Source organism: Labrus bergylta, chromosome 4 (genome assembly GCF_963930695.1).
Source record: "Labrus bergylta chromosome 4, fLabBer1.1, whole genome shotgun sequence".
Lineage (NCBI taxonomy): Eukaryota > Metazoa > Chordata > Actinopteri > Labriformes > Labridae > Labrus > Labrus bergylta.
In genome coordinates this window covers 27,923,542-27,936,001 of record NC_089198.1, presented here as the reverse complement: position 1 = coordinate 27,936,001, position 12,460 = coordinate 27,923,542, and the positions used below count along the sequence as shown (strand labels likewise).

General features: G+C 39.5%; 1 protein-coding gene across 15 annotated transcripts in view; it reads left to right on the top strand.

Moving 5' to 3' along the window:
• The window catches only part of LOC109980807 (protein tyrosine phosphatase receptor type M), a 160,093-nt gene that overhangs the window by 48,857 nt on the left and 98,776 nt on the right, over positions 1 to 12,460 (top strand). For all 15 annotated transcript variants that reach the window (XM_065954295.1, XM_065954294.1, XM_065954297.1 and 12 more), the window contains exons 3-5: positions 5,103 to 5,377; positions 9,484 to 9,562; positions 11,377 to 11,492. In XM_065954295.1, the coding sequence (XP_065810367.1) occupies positions 5,103 to 5,377; positions 9,484 to 9,562; positions 11,377 to 11,492 (470 nt within the window). The remainder of the gene's footprint in view (positions 1 to 5,102; positions 5,378 to 9,483; positions 9,563 to 11,376; positions 11,493 to 12,460) is intronic.

Here is a 12,460-nt window from a genome sequence, read left to right as displayed (position 1 = left end):
CCGTGTGCCCTTCATTTCTAAACAGCAACATGAATATGTGGCATCTGCAGCAGGAGCACTAAATCTATTACTAATTCATTTTTCATTACCAGTCTCGATGTTCTCACTGCTCAGCCATCATTGTAATGGAAGGTGAAGGTGGCCTACATTGGAATAATAATAAATCTGTTCCTCTGAATACCTTAGACAATCGCCGAGCCCTGGCCTTTACAGAGATGCAGAGACAGGGCCTTGAGTGTGCCGGGAGTTCTGTATTTTTAATTGGTCTTTAACACGCCATTGTTAAGGCGGAATAGATAGAGAAAGTGGAGGAGAGGGAGAGAAAACCCCCTTGTGCATCACTTGCACATTAGTACAGAACTAACACAGTGTCTTTATAATTTGCTCTTAGTCGCGCTGGCTAATTAGCTTGTCATGGTGCAGCAGGTCCTGCAGAGTATGTGGTCATTAGGCTCAGAGAGCACAGAAACTGAATGACAATCAATGTTTTCCTGTCGTCCCCTTTACTTCTGTTAGACAGTGACAGTGGCAGCACAACGAAGCGGCACCCTGTCACTCTGAAATACTGTCGTCTTGTGTTTTATGGTGGTCAGTAATGAGGAAACGAAAGACTCTGTCCCCTTGTTGTGTTCAGGTTCACTGACCCATATCAAGACGATGTGTAGGTCTCAAGTTTGGTGACAGGATGTTTAAGCCGGTTTTCTGCAACCTCCCTGGCTGTAAGGAAGAGATATCTGTGCATTTCTTTAACACCATACTAAATATGAGGCTAGTTACAAAGTGCACCTATCATGGTTTCAGTCATATTTAATGATCAGGGTTGCAAAAAGTGGACAAACGTAGCTTGAGGGATCTGATACTTCATCTGTAATTACAAACAACGAGCTGCGCAGTGAATTCATCTCTTGAGCTACACTTTCACAAAGTGACTGATCTGAAATGAAAAGTAAACAGCCTGTTCTAATCAAAGAGGAAATAATTGATACCAACATCATCAACTGGTATCACAGTTCGGGTTGCTGATGCCCTCAAAGGGAGAAAAAAACAAAACAAAGATGTTCTGGACACCTGAGCAGATGGCTGAATGTTATTAAAGAGACTTCAGAGCTCTTCGTACATCGAGGCTCCTGATTGAGGCTAGACAAACAAGGGTGCCGAAAGTCGTCGCCTCTCTTGCCCTTCTGCGAGTACTTTACTCTCCTGCATAGCCTCAAAAATAATGAGCCTCATCATTTGTACTTAGAGACAAACTGAAAGTGAATAAAACATTAAAATGCTTTGGGAGAACAGCAGTCTGCTGTTCACAATCATGATGGGGACATCACGCTGTGCAGGTACATCTATTACACAGGGAAGCCATGATGATGATGAATAGGTATTTTTAAACAATCTACAAGTGTTAGCTTTTAAATTGTTTTTACACCATATTTTATATTTTATGTTGTTAAGCCTCATTTTCACTCTTGCACTGATTGCACTCTTCGTAACAAAGCACAGGTCTATTGTAATGTTCCTTTTGTGCTTTTGTTGTCTTTCATTGGTTTTTATATTATTTAATAATAACTTTATAATACATGTAGCACGTTTAAAACCAAGGGTTCACAAAATGCTTTGACGGATGCAGAAGTCAACATTACAACTAAGCAACCCACATGTTTGTTCTCTTCATAGCACACTGGTCCTGAATATCACAATGTACTTCCACTTTGTGAATGTTACATAGATATGGGTGGAATAACAATCAAAGCAGGACATGCACCTTTTTAGGTGCTGCTGTAAAGACAAAGACAGTCTGTCAGTGTTCCATGGCCGAGTTACATCCTTCACACCAAATGTAAAGCTCCAACTCTCAACATTCATCCATCCATCCATCCATAAACTAAATGTTCTCTGTTGATGTTATAATGTTAAGCTCTTATGTAATATGTTGACTCCAGTGAAACTCATCTGAATATGAATCTGTGAATGTGAATATGTCATTTTGGACAATAAAGTTTTCTATCACCTAAACTTAAAACTTGAGAAAAAAACAGAAAATGTTAGATTTTGTAAACGTTTGCACAAGAGTATTGGTTATTTTATAAGTTGAAAGCTGTAGTATTGCTTAAGTGGATGCAACTGTTCATTTGTAAGTCATGTTAGCTAGCCTACATGACAATGTCAAATACGGTACAGTCATTTTAAGTGCACTGTTTTCTCCCAGAAGGGGGGTGGGGCTGGGAATTTCGGGCAAAGTAGTTGGTTGCTCTCATCAACGAGATGTCTCCATGACAGCTGAGCAAGCTCCACCAAGTGACAAAGACCATGGGTTACAACTTTTTTTTTCAACAACTGTTCTCCAAGTGTTGTGTTGACTAACTTTTATAATCTCTTGGTCATTGAGAATTGTCTTTATTATTTATATGCAGATTGATATACAGCAAACTTCTGGCCAAAATATTCAGTTCCCTGGCCCATGAGGAGCCCATGATCCACACTTCAAATTTGTATTATTGATAAGCAAGGTTTTTCTGATCTAAAAATGTATGTAAAGCAGATTATTATGACGCCATTTAAACGCACAGCCCCTCATGTTATATGTCCCAAACGTACCCTCTTAAGATAACAACTTGCTGCTACCAGACAAACGAAGCTGGGTAGGCTGACTCTGTCATCACAACTCACTGCTCCTCCTTCTCCTCCTCCTCCTGCTCCTCTGCTCCCTCTCCTCTCTGTTTCATTGTGTAAACATGACAGAACCCCCACTTGTTATCTGAGGCTGGAGACAGATGGAATTGGTGAGCGTTACGAGTGCAGCACAACAAAACAAGTGGGCGAGCTCGAGTCATTGATGGAGCAAATAGGGTTTTGTGAGAGGCTGTTTGGTTGACACACTCAGGTACCTGGCTTGCTGACTTAGTTGACATTCCTAAACCTTTTTTATTTATTTATTTATTTTTTAAAACACCATATCTGAGTGAATCACCAGATGTTACGTCTAATGACAAGGATTCACTTCCACTGTTTTTGAGCTCTGCCTCACAAGCAGTCGAGCAGAGCTTCTCCTTTTCTGCTAACAGGTTGTTTGTTTCACCTCCAAGCAAAATGTGCGTTCCAATCATTACCACACTTCCAAAAAAGATGTATTTCCACATAAAACAGAGTCTCTTTGGCTGTGCCTCAAATGCTGTTACGATTTGTGTCATCTCATTACCGAGCCAAGCTAAATAGGATGATGACAAATAGAATGTGTTCTGCATCTCCTTGAGAGTTTGCCAACATAATAATTCTCACTTGTGTTTTATTGGCAAGAGGGGAGCGAATTAGATTAACCTTTAATATTGAACCAAAGCGATAAAATCTAAATGGGGCTTGGTTGGCAAATAGATTTTAACTTATTGATTTCTCATAATTTCCCTCCTCTCTGTCATTGAGGGGAAAACTCTTGTCTCAAATACCCAGCATTTGTAGGCTTGGTCTTTTTTCCTCTATTTTGTTAAATCCTAATGATTGGAGTGTTTCTACCAATCCAAAGATAAGAGCGTTTTTCTCATTAACGCTACAATTCTCAGTGCTAATAGGAAAGGTCTCTGAAGAGTCATTTACCTGCCCACTTCACGCTCTTATAAGATTAGGCCTTTTATTTAGTTACTTTTAAACCTCAGGACCTGATTGGGTTTAATAATTTGTTTCTTGTCTCGGAGATCTTTCTATTATGTTGATAACCAGCTGCCTCCAAACACTTCCAATATTTTTTTTATCTTCAGAGGGTTAGAACAGGTTTTAAACACATCAGGGTAGCCTTCATATTTCAAGTGGTTGCAATTTGGAAGAGTGTTTTAGTTCACAATAAATACCACATTGGTCTTTGGCACCTTACCCTAAACATGCATTACGAAAATTACCTCATCTGCCACATAGTGTGATTTCTTTACCATACATGTTATCTAAGAAAGTATCTATCAACAGTATCTGAGGAAGAATAAAGGTGTAACTTTAGTGTTTTGATGCTCATTAATTCTAGCTTCTACTTGAGGTACGCCAGGCTTTGAGTTAAATGCTAACATTTGCATGCTAACATGCTCATAATACAACTTCAACTTTATCATTATACCGAAGGAAACGAGATCTGCAGCAGGCATCGAGACACAACAGATACACAGAGCTACTTAAGTGAAGAACAGAGATACTCCAAAGGCAATGTGATAGCGATCGACAAAGTTAAAAAACAGAACAGTAAAGTGCATGTTTTAGAGAAATAATGATTTCTAGAGAAATAATTACGTGCTATGCAGTGGCAAGAGGAACATACATAGTCATAGAAAATCTATTCAGGTGTAAAGATTATGCAGGCTAAATGTTTTAATGATTCAATATTTTAGTGAAGTGTGTTAGCATGCCTACCTTTGCAATCAAACACTAAAAACAATGTAGCAGCTGATGCTGAGGGATAACTGTATCATGAGTAGCATCATTAGCATCATTAGCTTGGCTGAACACTAATCACCAAGATCACTAATACTTGGTGCCAGGTTTTCCTTACCATTGAAACTTTGCTAAATGTTGCTTAGTGCTGTGTTCATGATGGTTTAATGTTGGGTCTTTGTAGATAATATAAGAAAGAGTACACTCTTTTACCTGTTCTTTTGTAAAGTGTCTTGAGATAACATTGGTTACGTTGCTTTAGAGATTGTTTGATTAATTTAATACTATATTGTCTCACACAGACTATTTCCAATGACTTTAAGTTGTTTATTTTGCTAATATTTCTTGTTATTCTATTACATTTATAAAATAAAAACGCTTCTGTCTAACTTTCTTTTTGTTATTCATTATATTAAAATTGTTTGGGTTTAAGTTTTCTTTTGTGTTTCTAGTTTGGACAGTTTTTATTTGAAGCCACTTTGTATCTGTGTTTCGAAAGGTGCTTTATGAATAAAGTTTATGATATTATTATATTATTATATTACAGTCATAAAGTGTACTGCTGAATACATGAAAAGAATAGTAATAACTGTTGCTGGACATTTTACTGCACATATAATTTTTCCTGACACAGTTTGAACTTCTGCTGAGGTAAAACTCGCTCAGCTCATCAAACACAACTTGTGTCTATGCTGCAGGTTCAGCCTACATGATGGTGAACACATCAGGACGCTTTGCGGGGCAGAAGGCCTTACTGCTGACGCCACAGCTGCGGGAGAATGACACCCACTGCGTTACCTTCCACTACTACATAGGAGGCAGAGACAACAGCCACCCGGGCCACCTGAATGTCTATATCAAAGAAAACAACAGTCCCATGGGGATGCCTGTTTGGAACGTGTCGGGTCCAGCCTCTCGCTCCTGGGGACAAATGGAGCTGGCCATCAGCACCTACTGGCCCAACTTCTACCAGGTGAGGAAGTGTTGTCTGCACCCTGCTCTCCTCTGGGTTATGTCTCATCAAAAAACTAGGTCGCTCATTGTAAGCATCCTTTGTAGTTACACCAAAGTCATTAAAGCCTTTTCTCCAGGTGGAGCAAGACGCATTTATTATTTGAGAAGGTCCAAAAAAAAAAAAGAAGAATCTCACAATGGCCCATTCAAAACACCTAAGATTATAGATTTCTGGGGCTACCTTGGTATCCATGGCAATCCGTTCTCCCTCCACTCCATCCGTTCTCTTTTTCCAATTCTGAAAACTCATTTTCACTTACCAATGCACATGACTGCTGGCTGGGGCAAGGTGATTTCACACTTGCCTGACTATTAGTCTTTGCAGGGCTTGTTCCACAAGTCCACCAAATGTTAATTGATGCAGAGAGACCCCTTAACCTCCCAGTGGGAGCCAGTCCCGTGGTGAATTATTTCATTACGTCCGTGCAGAGCTGGTCCACTGTGGAGCAGAGGGGAGTCCTCCTGGCTGCTCATCATAGCCAACCTGATAAGTTAGTTAACAAGGCACACCACTGAGCTTCTCACTGCTGAATGCCAGATAGGACCTTTAACGAGAGGCACATGGACAAAAGAAAGACATAAGAGGGGGGGAGGAGGACAGAATGTGCTGCAGATACCGCTAATAGTCACTGCTTTCTGTTGATAAGAGAGTGACCCTTGAGTGGCATTAACATACAAAGACAGTCTGGTGAAATGTTTTTAGATTTAGCTGTGGACAATTAAAGATTGGAGTCTGTCGGCACAGCGTATTGTGATTGGGTCCATCCTGTGTGAATGCATATTAGGCTAAAATGCAATGCAAATCCACAAGGCTAAATAAGATTCATCATGACTGTCTCGAAAATGGAAATAATCACTTTGCTTCGCTTTATTCAATACAATTTCAACAACAGCAACATTATTTTTTTGTACTCTAAGTAAAGATCAGTGATTGTTGAACAATTTGACATTCTGTTCAGCAAATCTCTGCACATAGTGTGAGCGTTTAAGCCCAAAATGGCATGTGATGCTTCCAGTGTGTTCAGGGAAATTCCCAGCATCTGTTGCCTTTCAAACCCCAGCGGAAGGTCGCCTGTCTCTTGTTTGTAATTGTTCCAGACCCAAACTGACAACACGGGTAAATCAGAAGATGCTAATGGTCTTAGCTAACATTCTCAGTCAAGAGAAGAGGGACCAATGCTTAAAATTGTCACTAATTAACAACATGGCGCTAATTATAGGTGTCTTTAATTGCATAGAAACCTACGCAATTGTCAAAGGGAAGCCACCTGATACTTGGAAATTATTTTTTAATTACTGGTGAGGCTTTTAGTCATCATGAGCCTTTCAGCTTTTTGATAATTACTCTTCTGTCAGACCATCCCTAAAACTTTTAATTGAGATTGTCATGCATTTCAAAAACTGCTCAACACTGTTTCCAGTCCATGTAATACAGAGTGCAATTATATTCTGCACATGCTAATCAAAATATGTGCTCTGTGCATACAATGAAATCCCTACTGCATATATATATATATATTTATTTATTTTATGGGCCTATATGCACGGTGCACCAATAAGAGAGAAAAACCTAAGTGTCCTCATCTGTCCTGATTTCAATACAGTAGAAACTATGGCAGAGCTAATCAATCCTGCTGTAATGTAGTACTTAACAAAGTCCCTGAGGGATAGCCAGAGCGGCGATGTCGACATTGAATGTCGGGTTCACTGTTGGTCTCTCTGACAAATGAGAATAGTGAACTTTCCTGTGACATCAACAGCTTTCGTCCCATGTGAATATTTTCACTCCGCGGGTCAGGCCCAATTATGCACTGCACTATCATTGATGTTGAAATCAATTATATCACAGCTATTAGGCAGGCTGACTGATGTCTGTTGCACAAACAAAGGATTTCAATTAGAGAGTGGGGGCTAGTTCATTTGTCTGGTGGCAATATATGGAGTGGTTGGCCTTTTAATTTCCTTTAAATTAGCCTGTAATGAGGCCATAATTGGCACCCAAGACATTCACTTTCATATTTCATGAGACAAAAAAAGAAATTTATAATTAGACAGCCTTATCTGAAGGCATCCTGCCTCCCAGATGACAATGGTAACTATCTCCTCCTCCACATTTCTCGGCTACAAAAGGAATCTCAGATATGTACGTGTGTGCAGCTTAGCTACGACGAGCAGGACACGTTTCGACACATGTTTCAGAGTAACACCATACATAGAACATACCCATTAATATACTGAATATACCATTCACTGCAAGATATAAGCTTATATTTAGGTATAATGGCATGCAAAACATGTGTAGTCTGTGTGTGGTGTAATCGGTCTCAGCACCACACCCTGGGTTTGGGAAGGGACTGGCATTCTGTTTCCCTTTTTATCACTGCAGACCAGTGAGTACATAACTCTGACATTCTGCAGGGACACGCCTTCTGTCAGGGCTTAGGGCCATTTGTTTTTCGGGAGTACTTGGTCCCTAAAATAGGGTCATGTTAGTGTTACACAGCACAGTTGCACTTTATTTCAGATGTTATGTTGGCAGAGAGCAACAAACATGTCAACCAAGTAACGTTAGCCCAAACAACTGTGAATGCGTCTGCAGGCCCTTCTCACGAACGAGATACTCTTAACATTTGTTTTTGAGGGTTAGGTTTACTCAAGTTGTTCAAAAAGATATATAGTCAGATTTACTACTACTGGTATCATCGTAACATGCAGAAACATATTTTTTTGTAGTATTCAGGTATTCACCCAAGTTATATATATATATATATATATATATATATGTATGTATATACATATGTATATCACTAGGTGTCAATCCTATTATCCTAGAGAAACTGTCAATGCTAAACATTTTTTAAAGTTTGCTCTCTAAATTAGAGACAATCACAATATAATTTTAATCTTAACAGTTTGCACCTGACAAAGACTTTCTTATGTAGAGATTTCAGTATTTAATAGAGATATTTTCACCCAGTACCTTCCAGGTGGAGCTCTTCCGTACGGAGATGAAGGAACCAAACTCAGTAGTATCGGTTAGCTTGCCAATTGTTAAACTGTTTGGCTTGAACATGAACAGATGCATTCGCACGTGTTGGACACATATCAACTGACAATGATCGAAATCATGTTTAATGAAAATATATGCGTCATTCTCTGAATTGCTGAATAACACTGGTTAGGTTAGCTAATGTTTAACTTAAATCTTACTGTTATTGTATATAAATACTGCTGGCAGTAAAACACTAATAGTTCATTAATGTAAGTGTAAAAATGAATCCTAAAATTCTGATATCTGGAGTTTCTGTATGTCAAAGGTTGGGATGCTACATTGACTTAAATGACTTAAAAGCGATGTTAACAAAATGTACAACTGCAAACTAATAATTAGATATCAGTTCCTGAAAAGTGCCATTTTGATGACACGTCAAAGGAATAGTTTGTTTTTATTGAACTAGGAATGTATGAGATACTTATCAAAAGAAAGTGTATAATCCACAGGAGAGGCCTGTCAGCATGATCCCTGTATGGAGAAACAGACTGGAGTAAGTGTATGCTTTATATATTTAAAAGAAAAAAAAGATTAGTTGGCTGCAGGCAGAGGAACATGTGTCCCAAAGTAGTGCTCAAACCTACTTCTTACTTTACTGACTTCTGACAGCAAGTGAAGGGCTGAGAAATGTCTCAATATATAACGAAGGCTTGTGCAGATAAAACACTCGTACTGACAAAAAAAAGAAACATACAACCCCTTGAATTATTGATGTAATGCTAAGTTGTTCATCCCTCCTTCACTATGTGTTTGTCACAGACTGTGGGCTAATAGTCTCAAGGCTCAAACTTAATTTAACACTTGCATGTCATAACACCTATGGACTGTGACTTATTGTGGAAATAATGTCACTGGCCCGCAGCTGTGTGGACCAGCTGCAGCCCCGCCAAAAGCAATATCGCATTAGCAGGAAGCTGGACTTCTCTGTGCACACGGATAGCCTCACTCAAGTGCCATTTGAAGACATGTGCCCATTTATCACCGGTGTTATGAGTCTCCTCTCTCCTCCTCAGATTGTGTTTGAAGCCGTAACCTCAGGGCAGCGTGGCCTGCTGGCCATCAAAGACATCGTGGTCCAGGGCCACCAGTGCAGTAAGTCCTTTTTTTTACCTTCACCATAAAAGAATATCATCAAAGCACCATTGTCCTTTCCATGACACCCTCCCAAATACCTGTATCGTTGTTCCATTCAAGGCCTCCCAGTCAAACAAAAGGCCTTCAAAAGACAATACTACAGTCAATCCAATGTGTAAACCTCCCTCCTCCTAGATCCCTGCAGATTTATGAGCACACAGACATGCTGAAGTGTGCTCAGGATTTAATGTTGGAGTGGCTGTGTTAAATCTATCCTTTGAGAGATGGAAAAATAGTGCAAAAAAAAAAAAAAAAAATGGGGACAAAAAACAAATACCACCATCACACCACGCTGCGACTGGATTCCACTATATTCCTCCTCCCTTAAGGATATTCGGCAAAGTGTCTCATCTCTCAGATGTTCCAAGATCCTCGGCTGAATTTAAGTAGAAGCTCTTCAGACTGCGTGGCGGAGCTAATGAACATGTAATCACTGGCATATTTAGATTTTTTTTTTTCTGCTTCAGCTTCGGGAGGCTGCTGTGGGAGTACAAGGATAGGGGCTCTTCAGGATTCCTCATTGCTATGCTTTTGAATACTGAGAGTCATGTTAGTCCATATGGCACTCCTTAAGTTTATACAGAGAGCTTTTCACACTCTCAAGTCTAAGTATAAATCGATACCACAAGAGTTTTCATCAATTGATTTATATTTTCCTCTACCTCTCATAGCTGAAGTATCAAGCTCTGATTGGTAGACACTAATGACCTGGTTACTGTCTGAAAAGCAGGTGAAATTCCTACAAATGTTATGTCAATAAGATGGATTTATGTAGCGATAGGTGTTGCATATAAATGTATTCGGGTGAATCAATGAGGCCTCAAGACGTGATCAATGTTTAAATGCGTGCGAGAGGATCAATAACCCACTCAGCGGCAATCGGGCTTCTTTGAGTGATAAGCAAAGTGATCAGAGCGACTCGTCAGTGGAGCACAGCCAATTCATTTTCTATTTATACGACCCATGTGGAATATCTGGCACAAAGGTGTGATTATGCCACTGGGTGGTCTGCCTCTCCTTCCATCATTAAAGAAGACATAAGCCACGAGAAAAATAGATTTGTCTTATTTGGCAGCGGACGGATTGACGAGACAAAGTTATAAAAGAGGTGTAGTTCAAAGACGGGGTTATAAAATATTAAGCAGAAGTGAACGTCTCCATGATGAAAGTGATAGAATTAGCTTTTGCCAAGTCCTTAGAGAATTGGATATGTTTCGAATCAAGGTCGCTCCACTGAATTGCCCTATTTTTTCTATGCGGAATAGCAGTACTAATCAAAAATGTTCTACATAAGTTGCTTTTTCTGTGGACTATCCCAGTCAGGGAGCGCGCCTGATAATGAGCACGGTTTGAAAAGAGAGTAATGCTTTTGCACGAATCCTCTCAATCAATGAAAGAATGCAGTAAAGAGGAAGCAGAAACTGGGTTGACGTCGAGATCGGCCTCCGGTGCCTCTTTTTTTAAAGATTTAGGTGGGAAGTTCCTCACAAAAGAGATTCTGGCCTCTAGCACTGAGGGGTATAAAACTGTGTCATAAAGAGCAGAATCCATTCAAGCTGACTTCCTTCAGTTCTACAGTTTTACAGACACAAGGGTTACAAAGTCAGGAACGGTGAAATGGAAAGAAACAGGAGCTTAAATCCGTCATAGTCTTGATGCAGGCTACTATAGAGTCCTGTTCAAACTAATTTGAAAGAACTTAAATCCTCCTGTAATTTCACCAAACTTTTTTTTGCACCTGCTTGAAAAAAATGTGTGTGTATTTTCCCCAGTGAACACACCTCACTTCCTCACTATAAAAGGAGTGGAGGTCAACGCCGGACAGACCGCGTCTTTTCACTGCACCGTCAATGGACGCAAAAGGGACAATTTCCGCCTCTGGCTGCAGGTGAGATCCATTTTTATCCTTTTACGCACACTCCAGATCAAAGACTAGATCAGAGGGTGGAATCAGTATTAGAACCAGGCCCTGTGGAAATGGACGTGTCGCACTGAAGAGACTCTATTTTAAGAATATGTAATCCTCTGATCTTGAATCAGCAGTGAGACTGTTGTGCCACTCGGTCTGAGTAAGCTGCAGACATATGTGTTCTTTAATGGGGAATCACAAATGTAGCTTTTAATGTCATTTTGGTGTAAAAGGTTCTCCGTCAAATTTTGCTAAATGCACTCAGTCAACATATCATTTATTGAGATATTGTTTTTTACAACTGGAGTGTGTGTTTGTGTGACCTGCAGACCACCTCTGGAAAGTGAAATATATGCTAAGCTAATTTTAAACTGATAATCAGTCATCATCACAGACCAATACACAATACTGCAGACACCATTGTGCTTCCTTAATAAATCTCATTATGTGGATCCAAATGGCTGTGTGCGAGGGACGGGAGCAGAAAAGGCCGAAGCACTTTGTTATTTTTAACATGTTTAACCCTAATTACACGAGGCTAAATGTAAACGGTTACACCACAGCCACGGGCAGTAAATCTTTCTGATTGGCCAGCAGATGTCAATTAAATTGCATAGCAGGAGGCATCAAATATAGTTCCGGTTAGCAGTGGAACCACAACTCTAAAAAATCACTCCTAAAGGTACTCTTAATTGTTGATAAACAATGTTCTAAAATTAGGAGGAGTAAGCCCGTTCATGACTTCCAGCCTCACATTCACTTTGGTGATCTTATTATAAGTTTACTGAAACATTTTAAGGATTTTTAACATGCACTTTATTTATAAAAGGCTTGAAGGACATTAACAAATAATTCACTGAAGTTACTTAAGAGAAAGCAAGTTTATATATATATATATATATATATATGTATGTATATATATATATGTATATATATGTAGCACATTA